The following is a 26,753-nucleotide window of genomic DNA, read 5'->3' as shown; positions in this document are numbered from 1 at the left end:
GGCCAATCATTAAATCTTCAGATCTGTGACCAAGCAAATCAGCAAACTGTTCTGTGTCCCACTCCAGAGATTTGAACACAAAATCCAGACTGGCACTTCCAGTACAATACCCAGGGAGTGCTGCCCTGTCAGAGGGGCATGTCTGTGTGCCTGTGTCTGATTGTGTGTGTTAATCTACATCTGTGTGTGCCTGGGTGCCTGTGCTTGTGTGTGTGTGTGTGTGTGTGTGTGTGCATGCACACGCGTGTTGGTTATTGATGAAAGAGTATGGCTTCTCTTCGAGTGAACCTAATGTAATATTACAGTTACACTGGATAAGCATTGACCTCAGCCTCAGTCAGTGGGGTTAAGGGTGAGACTGTGAATTGTCCTACTGGAACACTCTGAGCTTAGGACAGGTTGTGTTCCTGGGAATGTCTATGTACTGGATTAGGTTCCTGTGCATTCTGTGGGTTGGAGCCTATAATTTGCCTGCTTACCACGCAGTGTTGAGACTGATTTTTATACAAGAATTTGTAGCATTGAGGTATCTGCGAGTGATCCATGCAGTGAGTTACTCTGTAGGGGAGTGACTGTTGATGTCAGCAAATCAGAGAAGTAAGATCCCATGAGGAGCATCTTACTGTGGCAATATTGATTTCAGTTAGGAAAGGCTTGCATTTCTGTAGCACCTTTCACATCCTCAGGACATCCCAAAGTTCCTTACAGTCAATGGAGTACTTTTGAAAACACATTTGAAGTGTCATCACTGTTATAATGTAAATGTTGGCGGCTGATTTGTGCACAGCAAGATCCCACGTACCACATTGTGATAATGACCAGATAAATGTTGGCCCACGATGCTATGTAATTGATGAATCAAATAGTGGCCATAAATAGTGACCTTTGACATCCACGTGGATGCACTGGAGCTCTCTCTCCAACTGTGCAGCGCTCACTGGGTACTGACCCTCTCACAGTGCAGTGTTCCCTCAGTACTGACCCTCTGACAGTGTAGTGTTCCCTCAGTACTGACCCTTCGACAGGGCAGCACTCCCTCAGTACTGACCCTCTGAGAGTGCAGCATTCCCTCAGCATTGCCCATCTGACAGGGCAGCACTTCCTCAGTACTGACCCTCTGACGCTCCCTCAGAACTGACCCTCTGACAGTGCGGTACTCCCTCAGCACTGACCCTCTGACAGTGCGGTACTCCCTCAGCACTGACCCTCTTACAGTGCGGCACTCCCTCAGTACTGACCCTTCGACAGGGCAGCACTCCCTCAGTACTGACCCTCTGAGAGTGCAGCATTCCCTCAGCATTGCCCATCTGACAGGGCAGCACTCCCTCAGTACTGACCCTCTGAGAGTGCAGCATTCCCTCAGCATTGCCCATCTGACAGGGCAGCACTTCCTCAGTACTGACCCCCTTACAGTGTGGCACTCCCTCAAAAGTGCAGCACTGCCTCAGTACTGACCCTGTGAGAGTGCAGCACTGCCTCAGCATTGCCCCTCTGACAGGGCAGCACTCCCTGGGTATTGTACTGGAAGTGCCAGTCTGGGTTTTGTGCTCAAATATCTGGAGCGGGACTTGAACCCATGACCTCTGACTCAGAGGCAAGAGTGCTACCCGCTGAGCCATAGCCAACACTGCGAAGTGAGGTGGATTTAACACATCATGGTTGGTCCAATTAACATGTCAACTACTTATTGCAATGACATTCACTGTATGTACCATGTACACTGTTGCCATGGAGGGAGTTAACTATTTAACATTTGAATTCCATTAGTTGATGGAGTATTGCTGACAACATCATGCATTTATATAGCACCTTTAGGTTGGCAAAACATCCCAAGGTACTTCATTGGAGCAATTATGAAACAAAACCTGACACTCAGTACATAAGGAGAGTCATGGCTGCGAACGGTGGAGTGATTAAAATTGGGGATGAGCAAGGAACTCGCCATTTGCAAGTGGTCTTGTTCAAATTTAAGGCAGTTTTATATGTGCACATTGCTGACATTGATATTTCCTCCGGTTGGTGGGGGGGAGTCCAGAACAAGGGAGCAGAACCTTTAAATGAGAGCCAGGCCGTTAAGGGGTGATGTCAGGAAGCATTTCAAACAAAGGGGAGTGAAAACCTGGAACTCTCTCCCCACCCCCACATCCCGCAAGAAGCTGTTGAGGCTGGTGGAGTGGGGGGGGGGGTTCAATTGGAAATGTCAAGACTAAGAATGATAGATTTTTGTTGGGTTGGGGATTAAGGGCTATGGAACCCAGGCGGGTGGATGGAGTTAAGATATGGATCAGCCGTGACGTAATTGGATGGTGGGACAGGCTTGAGGGGCTGAACGGCCTCCTCCTGCTCTTATGTCGGGACCTGAAGTAAATGTATTTCCACGGGTTAGTCTCCCTACTTTCCAGTGGCAGCCCGCAACTCTCTCCAGCTCGAGTAGAGTTCACCAGGCAGCATTCGTCCTGCTCGCTGTCATATGGCAAGGGACGTGTTCAGGGGATTTTTCATCCCACCTCAAGCGTGGATACATCAGCCGCCGAGCTCTCGCCACTGTTTCTGTGAAGCCCACATGGTGTCGGCGATCTGGGAGAACAAACAATCTTCAGAACAAGGCGGGAGCAATTGATACACTTCAGTTCGCACTTGGCGAGCCCTTTGATGTCAGGACGGTTTAGGATAGGCCTCTGCTATGTTCTCCTATCACCTTAAGTGTAGATAGATATTGAGAGTCCACTGGAACATATTATTGGACTAGTAATCCAAAGACCTGGAGTCGACCCAGAGACTAATCCCACCCCAGCAGCAATGGGAAATCAGATTCAATTAATGAAAAAATCTGGAATAAAAGAACGAGTCTCAGTGATGGTGACCATGAAACTACTGGAATGTTGTAAAAACCCATCGGTTCACTAATGTCCCTTTAGGGAAGGAGATCTGCCGTCCTTACCTGGTCTCCAGACCCACAGTGAGGTGGTTGACTCTTAACTGCCCTCGGAAATGGCCGAGTCACCTAGCTGTTTCCAAGAAGAGGGCTCACCAACACCTTCTCAGGACAATTAGGGATAGGTAATGAATGCTGACCTTGTCAACCAAATATCCTGTCTCGTGAATGAATAGAGAAAGATCTATGCCATGTCCAGCAGCGTGCACTAACTGGAACACATCACGCACTTGTCCAGTACTGAGGGAGCGCCGCACTGTTGGAGGGTCAGTACTGAGGGAGTGCCGCACTGTCGGAGAGTCAGTACTGAGGGAGTGCCGCACTGTTGGAGTGTCAGTACTGAGGGAGTGCCGCACTGTTGGAGGGTCAGTACTGAGGGAGTGCCGCACTGTCGGAGTGTCAGTACTGAGGGGAGAGTTGCAGTGTTGGAGGGTCAGTACTGAGGGAGCGCTGCCACCATCCCAGTACTGAGGGAGAGTTGCACTGTCGGCGGGTCAGTACTGAGGGAGTGCCGCACTGTTGGAGTGTCAGTATTGAGGGGAGAGTTGCACTGTCGGAGGGTCAGTACTGAGGGAGCGCTGCACTGTCAGAGGGTCAGTACTGAGGGAGTGCTGCACTGTTGGAGCGTCAGTACTGAGGGGAGAGTTGCACTGTCAGAGGGTCAGTACTGAGGGAGTGCTGCACTATCAGAGGGTCTGTACTGAGGAAGTGCTGCACTGTTGGAGCGTCAGTACTGAGGGGAGAGTTGCACTGTCGGAGGGTCAGTACTGAGAGAGTGCTGCACTGTCGGAGGGTCAGTACTGAGGGAGCGCGGCTCTGACAGGGTGTGAGTACTGAGGAAGTGCTATATTGACAGGGGTGCAGCATTTCAGATGAGTCATTAACCAAGGCCCTGCTTTCCCTCAAGTGGTTGTAAAAACCCTGTTGCCCACATTCGTAGGAAGAGCTGCAGAGTTCTCCGCTGGTGTCCTGGGGCCAATATTTATCCGACAATGAATATCACTAAAAACTGGTTAGCTGGTCAGTTGGTGCTAAGATTTATCTTCCATCTGGGAATCAGACTTTGAATACAGTCCGGATCGATGCAATGACATCATTTCATTTCAGCTGCCTGGAGAGATGCTCAGTAAAAAGAATTCCATCGAAGGAACAGTTCCCTAGAGACAGGGAGCCTGATGCAGCAACCGTCCATAATTCAACATTAATTGGCATTGAATTTTCACTCTCACTCGGAGATACCACAAAGACTCCCATAGGAGAAGTGAAGACTGCAATATGAAGCAAACTTCTAAAAGGTGGCATAGAATGTTCTGGAACAAAGCAGGGCCAAGAGTAATGCTGCACTTGTGCTGCGTTCGAAGGGGGAGAGTCTCGCGTTGATTCTGTACTGTCAGGGATTAATGTATATCTTTATTGTATGGGGCAGGTAGACTTTAACCTAAAGGACAGAGAATTCAAACCCTTATTGATGAGGTCTGGTATTTGGGATGGTGGAGTTGTTCTCCTTCACTCATTACCCCCCTGTGCTCACTGACCTACACTGACTCCCGTTCGTCAATGCCTCAATTTGAAAATTCTCATCCTTCTTTTCAAACCCACCTCTTCCCATCCCTGTAACCTCCTCCAGCCCCTACAACCCTCCCTATCTCTGTAACCTCCTCCAGCCCCGACAACCCTCCCTATCTCTGTAACCTCCTCCAGCCCCTACAACCCTCCCTATCTCTGTAACCTCCTCCAGCCCCTACAACCCTCCCTATCCCTGTAACCTCCTCCAGCCCCTACAACCCTCCCTATCTATGTAACCTCCTTCAGTCCCTACAACCCTCCCTATCTCTGTAACCTCCTCTAGCCCATACAACCCTCCCTATCCCTGTAACCTCCTCTAGCCCATACAACCTCCCTATCTCTGTAACCTCCTCCAGTCCCTACAACCCTCCCTATCTCTGTAACATCCTCCAGTCCCTACAGCCCTCCCTATCTCTGTAACCTCCTCCAGTCCCTACAACCTCCCTATCTCTGTAACCTCCTCCAGCCCCTACAACCCTCCCTATCTCTGTAACCTCCTCCAGCCCCTACAACCCTCCCTATTTTTGTAACCTCCTCCAGTCCCTACAACCTCCCTATCTCTGTAACCTCCTCCAGTCCCTACAACTCTCCATATCTCTGTAACCTCCTCCAGCCCCTACACCCCTCCCTATCTCTGTAACCTCCTCCAGTCCCTACAACCCTCCCTATCTCTGTAACCTCCTCCAGCCCCTACAACCCTCCCTATCTCTGTAACCTCCTCCAGCCCCTACAACCCTCCCTATCTCTGTAACCTCCTCTAGCCCATACAACCCTCCCTATCCCTGTAACCTCCTCTAGCCCATACAACCTCCCTATCTCTGTAACCTCCTCCAGTCCCTACAACCCTCCCTATCTCTGTAACATCCTCCAGTCCCTACAGCCCTCCCTATCTCTGTAACCTCCTCCAGTCCCTACAACCTCCCTATCTCTGTAACCTCCTCCAGCCCCTACAACCCTCCCTATCTCTGTAACCTCCTCCAGCCCCTACAACCCTCCCTATCTCTGTAACCTCCTCCAGCCCCTACAACTCTCCGAGATCTCTGCGCTCCTCCAATTCCGGCCTCTTGAGCACCCTCTGATTTCCATCGCTGCACCATTGGCGGCCGTGCCTTCAGCTGCCTGGGGCCTCTCTCTCTCTCTCTCACACACCTCCTTAAAGGTGCTCCTTGAAACTGACCTCTTTGACCAAACTTTTTGTCACCTGTCCTAAAATCTCCTTATTTAAAAAATGTTTTTCACGGGATGTGGGCGTCACTGGCTGGGCCAGCATTTATTGCCCATCCCTAATTGCCCCTTGAGAAAATGGCATATTTCCAAGTCAGGATGGTGAGTGGCTTGGAGGGGAACTTCCAGGTGGTGGTGTTCCCATCTATCTGCAGCCCTTGTCCTTCTAGATGGTAGTGGTCGTGGGTTTGGAAGGTGCTGTTGAAGGAGCCTTGGTGAATTCCTGCAGTGCACCTTGTAGATGGTACACACACTGCTGCTACTGTGCGTCGGTGGGGGAGGGAGTGGATGCTGAAGGTGCTGGATGGGGTGCCAATCAAGTGGGTTGCTTTGTCCTGGATGGTGTCGAGCTTCTTGCCTGTTGTTGGAGCTGCACTCATCCAGGCCCATCCTCGTGTGGGTGGATGTTAAATCTTGTCTGATTTACATTCCTGGGAAGCACCTCGGGATGATCTATTACGTTAGAGGCACTGAATAAATCCAAATTATTGCTGAATCTCAGATAGGTGCTGAAATATTGGGGGAAAACAGCATCATGATATAGAAGTTGAACAACCTGAGTTTGTGTACCATTGGATGTGTGGGTATTTATCCAGATGTTCTTTCTTTGGTCTGTGCGGGGTTCCAGAGTGAACCCAAGGTAGTCCACTCGGGAGGCTGTTTGAGTGTGCAGCGGTTTTTCAGAACCTCCAGCGTTTTCACTGCAGGAACAAGGGGACTGTGTTTGCAGGGAGGAGGAGTGTGAGAGAGGGGGTTAGAGAGACCCCTTAGAAACAGGAGTGTGTGAGAGAGAGAGAGAGAGAGTGGGGCAAGAGAGACATCCCCAGATACAGGAGCATGAGAGGACACAGAGGAAGCTTCCGGGGTACAGGAGCGTGTGTGTCGAGGTGTTACAGAAACCCCCCCTCCCCCGAGATCCGGGGGTGTGAGGAAGAGGGTAGAGGGACCTCCCAGGATCTGGGAGAAGTTCAGGACTCGAACACGCCTCAGGCCCTGGTGGAATAGCCTGTAGCTCCGTGGAGAGTTGGGAGTTGGATTTCTAATCCGAGCACAATGAAGAACAATGAATTTCCCAGCATCTGATCTGAATCTTGGCAGGTAATAATTTCCAGCAACAGCTGATGTTGTGTTTGATTAAAAAGTGAGAAGTGCATAATAACAGTGTAAAGAATATTACAGGACAGGATCTTCCAATCACACTCATCCTGCCACAGCAGGAGTAATGCGAACACTTTGTTTCCTCTGGTTTTCTTGAATAATTGAAAGGGAGAGACTTTAAAAAGATGATGCAAAAATATACTAGGGTGCGCAGGCATTCTTTTCTCCCAATGGGAGCCAAACCCATTTGCAAGTTTTTTGTTAGAAAATTGGATTTCAGTTTCACTTTATTGCTTACATTTTGAGAAATTGCTCAAACATTTAAAAAACTGCATATTAATGAATGACAACAATAAAATAAAGAACCTCACCCCATCACAGAGATCTAACTTTAATTAAAATATATATTAAAAACTATTCCGATGCGTTAATCAGTCAGTGAATCCCACCCTGTGTTCACATCCTCATCCATACATCAAACTCCTGTTAAGCGTTCTACAGGGGACGGCACGGACGAGTTCAGGAACTGATTTCTGCTGCGTCTGAGGGATTGTAGCCTTTTCCCTGAACAAAACCAACAGTAATATTGTTCACTTTCATCAAAATTCTCTCAGAGCAGCAATCATCAAGAAAGATCTGCTCATCAAATACCCTTCCTGCCTGGTTCAGTCATCTCTGGGCCCTTAAGGAGTCTGCTTTTCTAAGGCAATAGTAGCAGGCAAGACACCCAAAAGGGTTAGCTGTTATGAGCAGCGGAGAGAGACAAACTGAACTCCTTTACTTTCCTCGCCATCTGTCCATAAGTAGAGATGTTTTAATTTTTGAAATAGGCTGTGATGCGTTTCCCCAAACCCTCTGTTTGTGAGGTCAATTTTAAAGTGACATGCACCAAACTCACTTTAGGGTTAAATCAGGAGTATTGTTTATTCATACACTCAAACTCAGGGGGTCGGAGGGGGGGATGGTTGTCACAACTCCATAGGCGCACATAAGCACACAAGAAGGAGATAGGAAAGAACAGTGTTTTACAGCTAGGAATAACCTGGAAAGAAAAACCAAAGATAGGAATATTAATTCACGGGAATGTCAGAGCCCTGTGAAGTTTCCTTCACATAGGAGTTAAAGTTCAGGCGGGCTCAGCTAGCGGAAAGCAGGAGCTGCCGAAATCGGTGATGGTGCAGCAAGATGAGATTGGTATCCAGAGACAAAAAACAAAAAAACTCAGCAGGCCTGACAGCATCTGTGGAGAGAAAGACAGAGTTAACGTTTTGAGTCTGTATGACTCTTCTTCAGAGCTCTGATCAGATTTCCAGCATCCGCAGTATTTTGCCTTTATCTTGGTATCCAGAGACTTGGTCCACTCTACAGGCGGTGTCAGGAATCTTCCAGAGAACCAGGCTTTAGAGAGGTTTAGACTCGAGGCAGGCTTTGTTATCCGCCTGAAGTCCTGCTTTGGTGTGGACAGGCTGGATGTTAACAGCAGGCTACTCTGGGTATCCAGGAATGTAACATTAAAACTTTCCAAAGGCCACAGGATATTAGGTGATGTGGTGTTGTCCACTGATGAGTCCATTTCAGGTTAACAATCAGTTTCTGCGTCTCAGGTCAAAATTCATTGTTCACCTTAGGAGATAGATGGTGGCTGTTAGTGCCTCCATAGGTATAATGAGTTTCAGTGGCTCTCTCTCTCTCTTTGTTATAAATCCAGCCTGGGGAGACCCACTGTTCTGCTGCTCCCTTGTTTCATTGATTGCAATGGGTCCACACAATGATAGTTGTGAGATTCCACAAGGCTGGGGCTTGAGCTTTGCCCTGTAATTCCTGTTGGAAGGTTCCAGAACTGTAGCCAGCTTTCAGATTATGTGACCTGTAGCAGCCATGTTTTGGCCCAGCAAAGTCCATTTTAAATAAGCAGAAAGTAAGGTTTGATTTAAACAGTTTGTGATCTTTTTTATGTCTTATGGATATGCAATAGCACTCTCAACTACAGTCGGATAGGAGAGTGTCCTGATGGTGGGATCTACTCGAAAGAATTTTAATTCTCTGGGGTAGTATAATCGTGTGTGCCTCTGGGCCACCACATCTGTACAGTGTTCCCACCAATTAGCTTACCGTCTGCTTTGAAACCTAGATACTTGTCGTTAGTAACTGTTTCAATGTCCACAGCATGAATCTTCACAGGAACAATAACATTAACTGGCTTTCTCCTAACGTTTATAACTTGTCCGCTCATCTTGTTTTCGAGTTTAAGAGAATTGTTATCGCACCATTTTACAAACTCCTCCACCGAGTTCCGCTAGTTTCCTTGGTTACTCCTGACGTGACCCACACGTACCGTAACATGAGCGTTCCCCCAGGACTGTTATGCCATTGTGCCCTGACTGACAATCACTCATGTAGAGGGTGAAAAGTAAAGGTGACAGTACGCAGCCCTGAGGAGATCCAGTATTCATGAACATGGGCTCCGAGTCATTCCCAGAAACTAAAACCCCGTTGGGTCCTATTGTGAAGGAAATCACTGACTCAAAGTAGGAGAGCACGATTGACATCAAGGTTTTTCACTTTCTCAATAATCCTGAATGGTTGCGTGGTATTAAAAGCTGAAGAGGAATCCACAAAGGTAGCGGTCTATCGGGTTTCAGTTGCCACTCCTTTATGTTGGGAAGGTCGGACGTGGAGGCTGTGTGTGTGGGTGTGTGTGCACGCCCCTGTGTGTGTGGGTGTGTGTGCGCCCCTGTGTGTATATATAACTTGAGCTCGTCCAAAATCCTGCTGCCCCATGTCCTAACTTATTGCAAACTTACATTGGCTTCCAATCCAGCAAGGCCTCAATTTTGAAATCCCCCATCATTGTGTTTAAATTTGTTTTATCGGTTTGGTTGAGGGATAAATATTGGCCCTAGGACACTGGGGAGAACTCCCCCCCCCCTCCCCCCCTCCCCCGGCCTTACTATTCTTGAAAATAATGTCTGTGGGATATTTTACATACAACCAGTTTAATTCCCTAACAGAAAGATGGCACCTCCGACAGTGCAGCAACCCCTCAATACTGCATCCCTCTGTACTTCACTCGGAGTGTTAGCCAGGGCCACCTGGTCAAAGTTTCGGGATTATGACTTGAACCTTTGATCTTGAGATTCAGAGGCAACAGTGTTAGTAGCTGAGCCATGCCTGACAGCTAATATTAATGATGCCTTCCTTAAAGATGAGCTGTGCCCAAGGAGAGATGGTACTGTAGTGGTAATGTCATTGGACTAGTAATCCAGAGGCCCTGGCTTTTTAAAAATTCATTCACGGGACGTAGTCATCGTTGGCTGGGCCAGCATTTATTGCCCATCCCTAATTGCCCCTTGAGAAGGTGGTGGTGAGCTGCCTTCTTGAGCCGCTGCAGTCCATGTAGTGTAGGTACACCCACAGTGCTGTTAGGGAGGGAGTTCCAGGATTTTGACTCAGCGACAGTGAAGGAACGGCCGATATATTTCCAAGTCAGGATGGTGAGTGACTTGGAGGGGAACTTCCAGGTGGTGGTGTTCCCATTTGTCTGCTGCCCTTGTCCCTCTTGATGGTAGTGGTCGTGGGTTTGGAAGGTGCTGTCTAAGGAGCCTTGGTGAATTCCTGCAGTGCATCTTGTAGATGGTACACACTGCTGCTACTGTGTGTCGGTGGTGGAGGGAGTGAATGTTTGTGAATGGTGTGCCAATCAAGTGGGGTTGCTTTGTCCTGGATGGTGTTGAGCTTCTTGAGTGTTGTGGGAGCTGTACTCATCCAGGCAAGTGGAGAGTATTCCATCACACTCCTGACTTGTGCCTTGCAGATGGTGGGACAGGCTTTGGGGAGTCAGGAGGTGAGTTACTCACCGCAGGATTCCCAGCCTCTGACCTGCTCTTGTAGCCATAGTATTTATATGGCTGGTCCAGTTCAGTTTCTGGTCAATGGTAACCCTCAGGATGTTGATAGTGGGGGTTCAGTAATGTTAATACCAATGAATGTCAAGGGGCAATGGTTAGATTCTCTCTTGTCGGAGATGGCCATTGCCTGGCACTTGTGTGGCGCGAATGTTACTTGCCACTTGTCAGCCCCCAAGCCTGGATATTGTCCAGGTCTTGCTGCATTTAGAGCATTTGCTTCAGTATCTGAGGAGTCGCGAATCATGCTGAACATTGTGCAATCATCAACGAACATCCCCACTTCTGACCTTATGATGGAAGGAAGGTCATTGATGAAGCAGCTGAAGATGGTTGGGCCGAGGACACTACCCTGAGGAACTCCTGCAGTGATGTCCTGGAGCTGAGATGACTGACTCCAACAACTACAACCATCTTCCTTTGTGCTAGGTATGACTCTAGCCAGTGGAGAGTTTTCCCCCTGATTCTCATTGACTCCAGTTTTGCTAGGGCTCCTTGATGCCAAGGGCAGTCACTCTCACCTCACCTCGGGAGTTACCTCTTTTGTCCATGTTTGAACCAAGGCTGTAATGAGGTCAGGAGCTAAGTGGCCCTGGCGGAACCCAAACTGGGCATCAGTGAGCAGGTTACTGCTAAGCAAGTGCTGCTTGATAGCACTGTTGATGACCCCTTCCATTACTTTACTGACGATTGAGAATGGACTGATGAGGCTGTAATTGGCTGGGTTGGATTTGTTCTGCTTTTCATGTACCTGGGCAATTTTCCACATAGCTGGGTAGATGCCAGTGTTGTAGCTGTTGGAACAGCTTGGCTAGGGATGCGGCAAGTTCTGGAGCACAAGTCTTCAGTACTATTGCTGGAATATTATCATGGCCCATACCCTTTGCAGTATCCAGTGCCTTTCTTGATATCATGTGCAATGAATCGAATTGTCTGAAGACTGACATCTTTGATGCTGGGGAGCTCCGGAGGAGGCCTAGATCGATCAACCACTTGGCACTTCTGGCTGAAAATTATTCTGAATGCTTCAGCCTTATCTTTTGCACTGATGTGCTGGGCTCCCCCATCGTTGAGGATGGGAATATTTGTGGAGCCTCCTCCTCCAGTGAGTTGTTTAATTGTCCACCATCGTTCACGACTGGATGTGGCAGGACTGCAGAGCTTAGATCTGATCCGTTGGTTGTGGAATTGCTTAGCTCTGTCTATTACTTGCTGCTTATGCTGTTTGGCATGCAAGTAGTCCTATGTTATAGCTTCACCAGGTTGACACCTAATTTTTCGGTATGCCTGGTGCTGCTCCTGGCATGCCCTCCTGTACTCCTCATTGAACCAGGGTTGATCCCCTGGCTTGATGGTAATGGTAGAGTGGGGGATATGCTGGGCCATGAGGTTACAGATTGTGTTCGAGTACAATTCTGCTGCTGCTGATGGCCCACTAGCCTCACAGCCTTGAGTTGCGAGATCTGTTTGAAATCTATCCCATTTAGCACAGTGGTAGTGCCACACAACATGATGGAGGGTATCCTCAATGTGAAGGTGGGACTTCGTCTCCGCAATGACTGTGCGGTGGTCACTCCTACCGATACTGTCATGGACAGATGCATCTGCGGCAGGCAGGTTGGTGAGGATGAGGTCAAGCATGTTTTTCCCTCTTGTTGGTTCTCTCACCACCTGCCGCTGACGCGGTCTAGTAGCTATGTCATTTAGGAGTTGGCCAGCTCGGTCAGTAGTGGTGCGACTGAGCTACTCTTGGTGAGTGACATTGAAGTCCCCCCACCCAGAGTACATTCTGCACCCTTGCCACCCTCAGTGCTTCCTCCACGTGGTGTTCAACATGGAGGAGCACTGATTCATCAGCTGAGGGAGGGCGGTACGTGATAATCAGCAGGGGGTTTCCTTGCCCATGTTTGACCTGATGCCATGAGACTTCATGGGGTCCAGAGTCAATGTTGAGGACTCCCAAGGCAACTCCCTCCCGGCTGTATACCACTGTGTCACCACCTCTGCTGGGCCTGTCCTGCCGGTGGGACAGGACATACCCAGGGATGGTGATGGTGGTGTCTGGGACATTATCTATAAGGTACGATTCCGTGAGGATGACTATGTCAGGCTGTTGCTTGACTAGTCAGTGAGACAGCTCTCCCAATTTCGGCACTAGCCCCCAGATGTTAGTAAGGGGAACTTTGCAGGGCCGGTAGGGTTGAGTTTGCCGTTGTCGTTTCCGGTGCCTCGGTCGATGCCGGGTGGTCTGTCCGGTTTATTCCTTTTTTGAGGCTTTGTAGCAGTTTGATAGGCCAACTCAGAGTCAACCACATTGCTGTAGGTCTGGAGTCACATGTCGGCCAGCTAAGGACTAAGGCAGATTTCCTTCCCTAAAAGTGAACCAAATGGAATTTTACAACAATTGATAATAGCTTCATAGTCTTGACTAGACTTTTAATTCCAGATTTTTATTGAATTTAAATTCCACCATCTGCTGTGGTGGGATTCGAACCTGGGTCCTTACAGAATTAAAAACAAAAACAGAAATACCTGGAGAAACTCAGCAGGTCTGGCAGCATCGGCGGAGAAGAGCACAGTTGACAGTCTCCGCCGATGCTGCCAGACCTGCTGAGTTTTTCCAGGTATTTCTGTTTTTGTTTTGGATTTCCAGCATCCGCAGTTCTTTGCTTTTATCCTTACAGAATTACCCTGGGTCCCTGGATTACTAGTCCAGTGTCAATACCATTACGCCACCGCCTCTCCTAGCCCCAAAAGCCACTCAGTTCAAGGGCACTTAGGGACGGGCAACAAATGCCGGCTTTGCCAGCGACGCCACTGTCATAAAAATCAGGTTACCTCCCTTAAAATCAACTGAATAGCAATATTGAAATGGGCAAGATTGCTGAGGCAATCCAGTACTGGCTAGAACCGGATTTTAAAGACTTGCTGATTATAAGAGGATGAATGCCAATAAAACTCTCTTACAAACATCACTAAATTTCGGAGACTTGCTGAGTATGAGTATGGATGTTGCCTTGACTATAAGTAGTGTTTCTGATTGCTGGTCTCCAGCAACGCCAAGCTGCTCAGTCCCTGGTGTCTTCAACGCTGCAGGACTCGGTCAGACAACAGATGTCAGGTTGCTGGATATTCCCAGTTTTGCCCTCAACCCCCTCATGCTCCAGATGTTGTCACACCCTGTGCCGGGGCAGCGTTACCCCTCGGGAGTGAGAGGCTGGGAAGACCTGAGAATTGAACTCCATGAACCCACCCAGGTACCGTCCGCCTCCCGTCCCCTCAACCTCTGGCCTGTCTCTTTCTGACTGTCACCAGCCAGCCTGATCGTGTGATGTGTTAGCCGTGCAGATCCAATACTCTGGGATTTCACCTGCTCAGCCCAATGTTTGTGTTGACTTTTACTACAGGGATGTCAATCTCTGAAATAATGGCCGTTTCTCTTTCTCTGATTCTGTTTTTCAGGCTAGTTCACCCCCAGTGATAGTGAACACAGACAATCTAGATGCACCGCCTTATGTAAGTCTCTTTTGTTCCGCCAGTGCCCAGCAGCTTGGGTCAGGTTTTTGGGTGTTCACATGTTCTAATACATACATGTTGGAAAACAAATCATGTCCCAGCTCAGAAACGCATTCCAACTTCACCCGTGTGCCATTTCCATTCTCCATGAGAAAAAAATCACAGGCAGTTTGCATGGATGTGAATTGACATTCACAGATGGGCAGTGTTGAAATCTATGTGCCACCAATGAAGGAGATTGTTCAGACCTGACCCACGGAATACAGCTTCAGCTCTCTGGAGATGGGTGAGTGGGGAAAGAAAACCTGGAAAAGTGACAAAGAAAGATGCTCATTCCCACGCTGGGTCCTAGTCCAGCAATACCTTGATTTGAAAATTCTCATCCTTGTTTTCAAATCCCTCCTCCCTATCATAGTAACCTCCTCCAGTCCTTACAACCCTCCCTCTATTTGTTACTTCCTCGGCCCCTACAACACTCCCTATCTCTGTAACCTCCTCCAGCCCCTACAACCCTCCCTATCTCGTTAACCTCCTCCAGTCCCTACAACCCTCCCTATCTCTGTAACCTCCTCCAGCCCCTACAACCCTCCCTATCTCTGTAACCTCCTCGTCCCTACAACTCTCCCTATCTCTGTAACCTCCTCCAGCCCCTACACCCCTCCCTATCTCTCTAACCTCCTCCAGTCCCTACAACCCTCCCTAGCTCTGTAATCTCCTCGTCCCTACAACTCTCCCTATCTCTGTAACCTTGTCCAGCCCCCACAACCCTCCATATCACCGTAACCTCCTCCAGCCCCTACAACCCTCCCTATCTCTGTAACCTCCTCCAGTCCCTACAACTCTCCCTATCTCTGTAACCTCCTCCAGCCCCCACAACCCTCCATATCACTATAACCTCCCCCAGCCCCTACAACTTTCCCTATCACTGTAACCTCCTCCAGCCCCTACACACCTCCCTATCTCTGCAACTGCCTCCAGCCCCTATAACCCTCCCTATCTCTGTAACCTCCTCCAGTCCCTACAACCCTCCCTATCTCTGTAACCTCCTCCAGTCCCTACAACCCTCCCTCTATTTGTTACTTCCTCCAGTCCCTACAACCCTCCCTATCTCTGTAACCTCCTCCAGTCCCTATAACCCTCCTTCTATTTGTTACTTCCTCCAGTCCCTACAACCCTCCCTATCTCTGTAACCTCCTCCAGTCCATACAACCCTCCCTCTATTTGTTACTTCCTCCAGCCCCTACAACCCTCCCTATCTCTGCAACTGCCTCCAGCCTCTGCACCCCTTCTTATCTCTGTAACCTCCTTCAACCTCTACGTACGTTCATACAAACATACGAATTAGGAGCAGGAATAGGTTACTCAGCCCCTTGAGCCTGCTGCACCATTCAGTAAGATCATGGCTGATCTGAATGCAACCTTAACCCCACCTTCCTGCCTACCCCTGATAACCTTTCACCCCCTTATTAATCAAGAATCTATCTAACTCTGCCTTAAAAATATCCAAAGACTCTGCTTCCACCGCCTTTTGTGGAAGAGAATTCCAAAGACTCACTACCCTCTGAGAGAAAAAATATTCTCCTCATCTCCGTCTTACATGAGCGACCCCTTATTTTTCTCCCACAAGAGGAAACATCCTCTCCACATCCACCCTGTCAAGACCCCTCAGGATCTTAAAGGTTTCAATTAAGCCACCTCTCACTCTTCTAAATCCAGTGGATACAAACTTAGCCTGTCCAACCTTTCCTCATAAACAACCTGCCCATTCCTGGTATTAGTCTCGTAAACCTTCTCTGAACTGCTTCTAATGCATTTACATCCTTCCTTAAATAAGGAGACCAGTACTGTACACAATACTCCAGATGTAGTCTCACCAGTGCCCTGTACAACTGAAGCATAACCTCCCTACTTTTATAATCAATTCCCCTCACAATAAATGATAATATTCCATTAGCTTTCCTAATTACTTGCTGTACCTACATGGTAACCTTTTGTGATTCATGCACTAGGACACCCAGATCCCTCTGAATCTCCGAGCTCTGCAATCTCTCACAGATAATATGCTTTTTTATTCTTCCTGCCAAAATGAACAATTTCACATTTGCCCACATTATACTCCTTTTGCCAGATCTTTGCCCACTCACTTAACCTATCTCTGTCCCTTCATACCCTCCTATGTCCTCTTCACAACTTACTTTCCTACCTATCTTTGTGTCATCAGCAAATTTAGCCACCATTCCTTCGGTCCCTTCATCCAAGTCATTTATGTAAATTGTAAACAGTTGAGACCCCAGCCCTGATCCCTGTGGCACACCACTCATCACATCCTGCCAACCAGAAAAATACCCCATTTATGCCAACTCTCTGCTTCCTGTTAGCCAGCCAATCTTCTATCCATGTCAATATGTTACCCCCTACACCACGAGCTTTTATTTTCTGCAATAACCTTTGATGTGGCACCTTATCAAATGCCTTCTGGAAATCTAAGTACAGTACATCCACTGGTTCCCCTTTATCCACAGCGCATGTGACTCCTTCAAAGAACTCCAATAAATTGGTTAAACATGATTTCCCATTGACTCTGCCTGATTGCTTTGAATTTTTCTAAGTGCCCTGTTATATAATCTCTAATAATAGCTTCTAACATTTTCCCCTATGACAGATGTTAAGCTAACTGGCCTGTAGTTTCCTGCTTTCTGTCCCCCTCCCTTTTTGAATAAAGGAGTTACATTGGCTATCTTCCAATCTAATGGAACCTTCCCCGAATCTAGGGAATGTTGGAAAATTAAAACTAACGCACCACCTAGCTCATCAGCCACTTCTTTCAGGACTTTAGGGTGAAGTCCATCTGGACCTGGGGATTTGTCAGCCCGCAGCCCCAACAATTTGCTCAATACCACTTTCCTGGTGATTGTAATTTTTCCAAGTTCCTCCCTCCCTTCCATTTCCTGATTTACAGCTATTTCTGGGATGTTACTTGTATCCTCTACAGGGAAGACTGAAGCAAAATACCTGTTTAATACATCCGCCATCTCCCTATTTTCCATTATCAGTTCCCCAGACACACTTTCTATCAGACCAATGCTCACTTTTACTATTTTCCCTCCCCATCTCTGTAACTTCCTCCAGCCCCTACACCCCTCCCCATCTCTGCAACCTCCTCCAGCCCCTACAACCCTCCCTTATCTCTGTCACCTCCTCCAGCCCCTACAATCCTCCAAGATCTATGGGCTCCTTAAACGCTGGCCTCTTGCACATACACACACACACATCCCCTGATTTCCTTCGTCCCACCATTGGCGGCCGTGCCTTCAGTTGCCTGGGGCCCTAAGTTCTGGAATTCCCTCCCTAAACCTCTCCGCCTCTCTCTCTCTCCTTAAAAACGACCTCTTTGACCGAGTTTTTGGTCGTCTGAGCTAATATCTCCTTGCGCGTCTTGCTGTCAGGTATTGCCTGATAACACTCCTGTGAGGCACCTTGGGACGTTTTATTACTTTACAGTTGTTTTATAAATACAAGGTGCTGTTCTGAGGGACATTATTGGAAAAAATGCCCCCTAGTCATTTAATGTTGATCTTGTAGAATACCAAGCTAGGCTCAAAGTAAAACTAAATTTCCAGCAACTCCTTCATTACTGCCTAAATTCTTGAATGGGAGTGTGACATTGTCTCGTTTTCTGTGACAGATCAATGGCACCGATGGAGAGATTGAGTATGAAGAGATTACACTGGAGAGAGTAAGTGATTCTTTCAACCTTTCCAATAGGGCCCCCTTTTTCCCAAGAACAATGAGTGAGCAAAACATGATGGGTCACAAAGCCAACAGCGTGACTATGTTCCTTCCCCAGTCCACACACAGTCTATACAGGTCTACCAACCTTATCTTCTGTTTATTTATGCAATATATTGCAAGATTGAGCCCCACACAGCATTTGCTACTCCCAGATACCACCCCCCTACACACATGCGCACACACACATAGATAAACACTAGACACAGACACACACACTTATCACCAGAGACACACACACTCATGCACTCACACTCACGCACACGCTAATTCATGTAGTCAAACGCTAGACACAGACACACACACTCACACCCAAACACACACTCTTACTCATGTTCACAAGCTCAGTCATGCACACTCACACACACAAACTCTAACTCAGATACACAGTCACACGCTTCCTCACACACAGGCTCTCACACACAATAACATACTCACTCACTCTCACAGACACACAGTCAAACCATTACACGCACGCTTTCTCTCTCACACACACACAGGCTGTCCCACTCTCAGATACCAGCTCAGATACCAGCTCCTCTGCGGCACCTCCTCACTGAGTCACTGATCCAGGATTATGCCCATGAGTGGGTCTCAAACCATCGTCCTGTTTCAGAGGCCAGGATTCTATTCAGAAAGAATAGAGGCAGGAGGAAGCTATTCAGCACCTTGTGCCTGCTCTGCCATTCAGTAAGATGGTGGCTGGACCTTGACCTCAGCACCACTTCCCAGGCAGATCCCCATTGGCCTTGTTTCTCTTGGAGACTGAAACTATTTCAATGCTTGTGGAAATCTGCAGTTGCTGTTTCTGGATTTTCCCAGGGGAATTCCGGTCTTGGATTCAGTATCGCTGGAGGGACGGATAACCCGCACATTGGAGATGATCCCAGCATCTTCATCACAAAGATAATCCCTGGAGGAGCCGCAGCCCAGGATGGCAGGCTCAGGTAAACAGAGCTGGGGACTGGTGGAGCTAGCGGGGGGTTAGCGGGGAGTGTTTGATGTGGACAGTGTAGTGGGAGCTTTATTCTGTATCTAACCCCGTGCTGTACCTGTCCTGGGAGTGTTTGATGTGGACAGTGTAGTGGGAGCTTTACTCTGTATCTAACCCCGTGCTGTACCTGTCCTGGGAGTGTTTGATGTGGACAGTGTAGTGGGAGCTTTATTCTGTATCTAACCCCGTGCTGTACCTGTCCTGGGAGTGTTTGATGTGGACAGTGTAGTGGGAGCTTTACTCTGTATCTAACCCCGTGCTGTACCTGTCCTGGGAGTGTTTGATGGGGACAGTGTAGAGGGAGCTTTACTCTGTATCTAACCCCGTGCTGTACCTGTCCTGGGAGTGTTTGATGGGGACAGTGTAGAGGGAACTTTACTCTGTATCTAACCCCGTGCTGTACCTGTCCTGGGAGTGTTTGATGGGGACAGTGTAGAGGGAGCTTTACTCTGTATCTAACCCCGTGCTGTACCTGTCCTGGGAGTGTTTGATGGGGACAGTGTAGAGGGAACTTTACTCTGTATCTAACCCCGTGCTGTACCTGTCCTGGGAGTGTTTGATGGGGACAGTGTAGAGGGAGCTTTACTCTATATCTAACCCCGTGCTGTACCTGTCCTGGGAGTGTTTGATGGGGACAGTGAAGAGGGAGCTTTACTCTGTATCTAACCCCGTGCTCTGCATGATTTGCATCTTACTTAATTTTATCCAACTTGGTTCCATAACCCTGACAACACAGAGAATGTGTCCGTAATGTTGTCTGATATTGTCACACGCAGACACCGACACACACCCAACACACGCACACACACCCCGACCCCCACAAACACACATGCACACACACACCCCGACCCACACACACACACTCGCACCCTGACACACACACCCCGACCCACACACACTCACACCCTGACACACACACCCCGACCCACACACACACACTCTCACCCTGACACACACACCCCAACACACACACACACACCCTGACGCTCTCACACACTCCAACACACACACACACACACACACACAACCCCCGACACACACACAAAACATCGACGCATACATACCGACGCCGACACACACACACACCTCGACCCACACATACACTCGCACCCTGACACACACACTCCGACACTCAAACACACTCGCACCCTGACACACACATTCCGACACTCACACACACTTGCACCCTGACACACACACCCCAACACACACACACACCCCGACACTCTCACACACTCCGACACACACACACACACACACACACACACACACACACGTGCTAACGCACGCCCCGACACAGGCACTCACACATGCACACATCTATATTCACACACAGGTGTAATATAGACACACACGTCTATACACAGGCACACAGACACACACACACACACACACATCTGTATACACGCACACACATGCGTCTATACACACGAACACACATACATCCATACACACACTCACACACACACACACACTGGCAGTTGCAGCTTCTGAGCTGGTTTAATTAATGGAGCTTTTTTCCCTTGTGCCAGGGTGAATGACAGCATTCTGTTTGTCAATGATGTGGATGTAAGGGAAGTGACTCACAGCACAGCCGTCGAGGCTCTGAAGGAAGCTGGCTCCATTGTCCGCCTGTATGTGATGAGAAGGAAACCCACTGCAGAAAAGCTCATGGAGATTAAACTGATTAAAGGACCGAAAGGTAACTGTTACGTACTGAGATTAACTTGCTGCAAGAACCGGGGCCAAGATTTTCAGTGCATTCTGCTGAGCTTATGTCACCCAGACCCTCCTGCCTTCCATCACACCCTTGCTGCTGTTACCAGTCCGCATCAGAGCCTCACCACTCTCTCATGACTCGGAGTCCCGGAGGGTCAGCACTGAGGGAGTGCCGCACTGTTGGAGGGTCAGTACTGAGGGAGTGCCGCACTGTTGGAGGGTCAGTTCTGAGGGAGCGCTGCACTGTCGGTGGGTCAGTACTGAGGGATCGCTGTACTGTCGGAGGGTCAGTACTGAGGGAGTGCTGCACTGTTGGAGGGTCAGTACTGAGGGAGCGCTGCACTGTCCGAGGGTCAGTACTGAGGGAGTGCTGCACTGTCCGAGGGTCAGTACTGAGGGAGTGCTGCACTGTCCGAGGGTCAGTACTGAGGGGGTGCTGCACTGTCAGGGGTGCTGTCATGAGACTTTAAACTAATATCCCATCCACTCTCTCGGATCAACGTAAAAGATCCTATGGTCACTATTTGACTAAGAACAGTGGGGAGTTCTGCCCAACGCCCATTAGTCAATATTTATCCCTCAACCAACAACACTAAAAACAGATGACCCACTTATTGCTGTGTGTGGTACCTTGATAAGGAGGAAATGAGCAGAGAGGAGTCTACCATGGAGGTGAAGCGCGGTGTCATTTTTCTAATAAATTTTAATGAATGTTGAACAGTTATAAAAACACTGAATATAGAGCTGCTAAAATAGTCCTTAATTAGCTGCTTGTTGCTGCAGTTGTAGAATTCTGGAATCCCCAACCAGCAATTAAACCTTCCACACATTCAGTAACTGTGAGCTCATGGCCCTGGCTGTGTCATTGTGTTAACACAGCAAGGGCTTTTAATGATCCTGTGAATATTCCAATAATAACCAAGTCTTCTGGGACGTTGACATTTGCTGGTTAGGCTGGATTTGGAATGAACTGGCCTGAAACTGGTCCAGTCCTGGTCTCTATAACACTTCCATTGCCACATGCAGCATCTCCTGGCTGAGGTGAGACCAGTTCTCGGTGTAGAACGATAGACGTTACCTTACCGCAGGTGAAAGCCTGGGGCCATTCAGCAGCTGAGAGGAGATTGTCACCCACCATTGTTCAAGGCTGTTGTCCAAACACACACCCAGGCTGTGTGAGGATCGTGCAGGCATCCAGAACCCTGATCCCGAAATGCAGGCCCCTCATCCCGAAACGCAGGCCCCTGATCCCAAAACGCAGGCCCCTGATCCCGAAACGCTGGCTGCAGATCCTGAAATACAGGCCCCCGATCCTGAAATACAGGCCCCCGATCCTGAAACGCAGACCCCTGATCCCAAAACGCAGGCCCACGATCCCAAAACACAGGCATCTGATCCAGAAATGCAGGCTGCAGATCCTGAAACACAGGCATCTGATCCAGAAATGCAGGCTGCAGATCCTGAAACACAGGCATCTGATCCCGAAACGCTGGCTGCAGATCCTGAAACACAGGTTCCTGATCCTGAAACGCAGGCCGCTGATCCCAAAACGCAGGCCCCTGATCCTGATACGCAGGCCCCTGATGCCGAAACGCAGGGCCCCGATCCCGGAATGCAGGGCCCTCACACCAAAACGCAGACCCCTGATCCTGAAATGCAGGCCCCTGATCCTGAAATGTGGGCTCCGATCCTGAAACGCAGGCCCTTGATCCTGAAATGCAGACCTCTGACCTTGAAATGCAGGCCCCTGATCCCAAAATGCAGGCCTATGATCCTGAAATGCAGGCCCCTGATCTCAAAACGCAGACCCCTGACTACAAAATACAGACCCCTGACCCTGAAACACTGACGCCTGATTCTGGAAGGTCATATTTAGCCCGCGGAGTGTTGTATTGTGGAAATACCAACAACCCCCGCCCCACACCACTGAGCAAGTGTGTTATTTTGGACAAGTTGCAGGGAGTCAGTTACTGAACCTAATGGTGTTTAATCTTCTGTCACTGCCAGGACTTGGATTCAGCATAGCAGGTGGAATTGGGAATCAGCACATTCCCGGAGACAACAGCATATACGTCACAAAGATCATTGAAGGCGGAGCAGCTCACAAAGACGGCCGCCTACAGATAGGAGACAAGATCCTGGCTGTGAGTCCCTTCCTGTGTATCCTGGAGCCCCCAACCCTAACGTGACTCCCAAAGGCAGCAGTGAATGTGCGTGGCCCATATCCAGTACTGGATGAGCAGAAATTCCCTCCAACTAAACCTTGGAAAGGTCAATTGCCTTCGGTCCCTCTCCGCCCAACCCCATTCCCTCTCCACGCACTCCGTTCCCTCACCACCCACTCCCCTCCCTCTCCACCCACTCCCCTCCCTCTCCACCCACTCCGCTCCCTCGCCTCCCACTCCGTTCCCTCTCCACCCACTCCGCTCCCTCGCCTCCCACTCCGTTCCCTCGCCGTCCACTCCGTTCCCTCGCCGTCCACTCCCCTCTCTCGCCACCCACTCCCCTCCCTCGCCGTCCACTCCGTTCCCTCGCCGTCCACTCCGTTCCCTCGCCTCCCACTCCGTTCCCTCGCCGTCCACTCCGTTCCCTCGCCTCCCACTCCGTTCCCTCGCCGTCCACTCCGTTCCCTCGCCGTCCACTCCCCTCTCTCACCACCCACTCCCCTCCCTCGCCGTCCACTCCGTTCCCTCGCCGTCCACTCCCCTCCCTCGCCACCCACTCCCCTCTCTCGCCACCCACTCCCCTCCCTCGCCACCCACTCCATTCCCTCACCACCCACTCCTTTCCCTCGCCACCCACTCCCCTCCCTCGCCACCCACTCCCCTCCCTCGCCACCCACTCCATTCCCTCGCCACCCACTCCCCTCCCTCGCCACCCACTCCATTCCCTCGCCACCCACTCCCCTCCCTCGCCACCCACTCCATTCCCTCGCCACCCACTCCCCTCCCTCGCCACCCACTCCATTCCCTCGCCACCCACTCCCCTCCCTCTCCACCCACTCCCCTCCCTCGCCACCCACTCCCCTCCCTCGCCACCCACTCCATTCCCTCTCCACCCACTCCCCTCCCTCGCCACCCACTCCCCTCCCTTGCCACCCACTCCATTCCCTCTCCACCCACTCCCCTCCCTCGCCACCCACTCCCCTCCCTCGCCACCCACTCCCCTCCCTCGCCACCCACTCCATTCCCTCTCCACCCACTCCCCTCCCTCGCCACCCACTCCCCTCCCTCGCCACCCACTCCATTCCCTCTCCACCCACTCCCCTCCCTCGCCACCCACTCCCCTCCCTCGCCACCCACTCCATTCCCTCTCCGCCCACTCCCCTCCCTCGCCACCCACTCCCCTCCCTCGCCACCCACTCCATTCCCTCTCCGCCCACTCCCCTCCCTCGCCACCCACTCCCCTCCCTCGCCACCCACTCCATTCCCTCTCCGCCCACTCCCCTCCCTCGCCACCCACTCCCCTCCCTCACCACCCACTCCCCTCCCTCTCCACCCACTCCGTTCCCTCGCCTCCCACTCCGTTCCCTCGCCGTCCACTCCGTTCCCTCGCCGTCCACTCCCCTCTCTCACCACCCACTCCCCTCCCTCGCCGTCCACTCCGTTCCCTCGCCGTCCACTCCCCTCCCTCGCCACCCACTCCCCTCTCTCGCCACCCACTCCCCTCCCTCGCCACCCACTCCATTCCCTCACCACCCACTCCTTTCCCTCGCCACCCACTCCCCTCCCTCGCCACCCACTCCCCTCCCTCGCCACCCACTCCATTCCCTCGCCACCCACTCCCCTCCCTCGCCACCCACTCCATTCCCTCGCCACCCACTCCCCTCCCTCGCCACCCACTCCATTCCCTCGCCACCCACTCCATTCCCTCGCCACCCACTCCCCTCCCTCACCACCCACTCCATTCCCTCGCCACCCACTCCCCTCCCTCTCCACCCACTCCCCTCCCTCTCCACCCACTCCCCTCCCTCGCCACCCACTCCATTCCCTCTCCACCCACTCCCCTCCCTCGCCACCCACTCCCCTCCCTCGCCACCCACTCCATTCCCTCTCCACCCACTCCCCTCCCTCGCCACCCACTCCCCTCCCTCGCCACCCACTCCATTCCCTCTCCACCCACTCCCCTCCCTCGCCACCCACTCCCCTCCCTTGCCACCCACTCCCCTCCCTCGCCACCCACTCCATTCCCTCTCCACCCACTCCCCTCCCTCGCCACCCACTCCCCTCCCTCGCCACCCACTCTATTCCCTCTCCACCCACTCCCCTCCCTCGCCACCCACTCCCCTCCCTCGCCACCCACTCCATTCCCTCTCCACCCACTCCCCTCCCTCGCCACCCACTCCCCTCCCTCGCCACCCACTCCATTCCCTCTCCGCCCACTCCCCTCCCTCGCCACCCACTCCCCTCCCTCGCCACCCACTCCCCTCCCTCGCCACCCACTCCCCTCCCTCGCCACCCACTCCCCTCCCTCGCCATCCACTCCATTCCCTCGCCACCCACTCCCATTCCCTCGCCACCCACTCCATTCCCTCGCCACCCACTCCCATTCCCTCGCCACCCACTCCCCTCCCTCTCCACCCACTCCCCTCCCTCGCCACCCACTCCATTCCCTCGCCTCCCACTCCATTCCCTCGCCACCCACTCCCCTCCCTCTCCACCCACTCCCCTCCCTCTCCACCCACTCCCCTCCCTCGCCACCCACTCCATTCCCTCTCCACCCACTCCCCTCCCTCTCCACCCACTCCCCTCCCTCTCCACCCACTCCCCTCCCTCTCCACCCACTCCGTTCCCTCTCCACCCACTCCCCTCCCTCTCCACCCACTCCGTTCCCTCGCCGTCCACTCCATTCCCTCTCCACCCACTCCCCTCCCTCTCCACCCACTCCCCTCCCTCTCCACCCACTCCGTTCCCTCGCCGTCCATTCCATTCCCTCTCCACCCACTCCATTCCCTCTCCACCCACTCCGTTCCCTCACCACCCACTCCATTCCCTCTCCACCCACTCCATTCCCTCTCCACCCACTCCATTCCCTCTCCACCCACTCCGTTCCCTCGCCGTCCACTCCGTTCCCTCTCCACCCACTCCCATTCCCTCGCCACCCACTCCATTCCCTCTCCACCCACTCCGTTCCCTCACCACCCACTCCGCTCCCTCTCCACCCACTCCGTTCCCTCGCCGCCCACTCCGTTCCTCGACCTGCCAAAAGCCTGGAGTGGGACCAGACTTTTTGGATCCTTGATGTCAATACTTAGGAGCTGAGATCTCCACCTGGCCACATGATTACGCTCTCGCTGAGCTTATTCACACGTGTAACATGGTCCGATTCTGTCCTTTTGCTGAAACCCTCATCCATACCTTTGCTGCAACTCAACTTGACCACTTCAACGCATTCCAGACCGACCTCTCACCTTGCACCCTCTGTAAACTTCAGGTCTTCCAAAGCTCTGCTACCCCTGTCCTAACTGGCACCGATTCTGATTCACCCATCGCCTGTTGTGCCCGCTGACACCTGTATCGACTCCCGGCCCAGCAACAGTTTTAACATTCTCAACCTTGTTTTCAAAGCCCTTCACTGCCTTGCCCTGGCCCTGTAAACTCCCCAGGCCTGCAACCCTCCGAGATCTCTGCACTCCTCCAATTCCGGCCTCTTGAGCATCCCCCGATTCCCATCGCTCCACCATTGGCGGCCGGGCCTTCAGCTGCCTGGGGCCCTAAGCTCTGGAATTCCCTCCCTAAACCTCTCTGCCTCTCTCTCTCTCTGCTCCTTCAAGATGCTCCTTAAAGCCCCCCTCTTTGACCAAGCTTTTGGTTGCCTGTCCCTAATATCTCTTCATTTGTCTCGGGGTCAATTTCAGTTTGATTATCCTTCTGTGAAACATTTTGCAGTTGTAAAGTGCCCCCTATTTGCCTGAAATAACTGGTTACATAGGATTTATATTCGACATGTTTGCACAGAGAGTTTCAATGTTAACTTTTGAAAACAGCTCACGATGAGGAGTTGGACA

At 51.0% G+C, this 26,753-nt stretch overlaps 1 protein-coding gene across 4 annotated transcripts in view; it reads left to right on the top strand.

Annotated features, from left to right (window-relative positions):
• Positions 1-26,753, top strand: part of LOC144671738 (disks large homolog 4) — a 308,940-nt gene that overhangs the window by 253,631 nt on the left and 28,556 nt on the right. For all 4 annotated transcript variants that reach the window (XM_078533748.1, XM_078533747.1, XM_078533746.1 and 1 more), the window contains 5 exons: positions 14,191-14,244; positions 17,930-17,980; positions 18,856-18,980; positions 20,560-20,729; positions 22,754-22,890. In XM_078533748.1, the coding sequence (XP_078389874.1) occupies positions 14,191-14,244; positions 17,930-17,980; positions 18,856-18,980; positions 20,560-20,729; positions 22,754-22,890 (537 nt within the window). The remainder of the gene's footprint in view (positions 1-14,190; positions 14,245-17,929; positions 17,981-18,855; positions 18,981-20,559; positions 20,730-22,753; positions 22,891-26,753) is intronic.

Source organism: Cetorhinus maximus, chromosome 34 (genome assembly GCF_964194155.1).
Source record: "Cetorhinus maximus chromosome 34, sCetMax3.hap1.1, whole genome shotgun sequence".
Classification (NCBI taxonomy): Eukaryota; Metazoa; Chordata; class Chondrichthyes; order Lamniformes; family Cetorhinidae; genus Cetorhinus; species Cetorhinus maximus.
The sequence above is the reverse complement of the archived record's forward strand: the minus strand, read 5'-3'. Positions and strand labels throughout refer to the sequence as shown.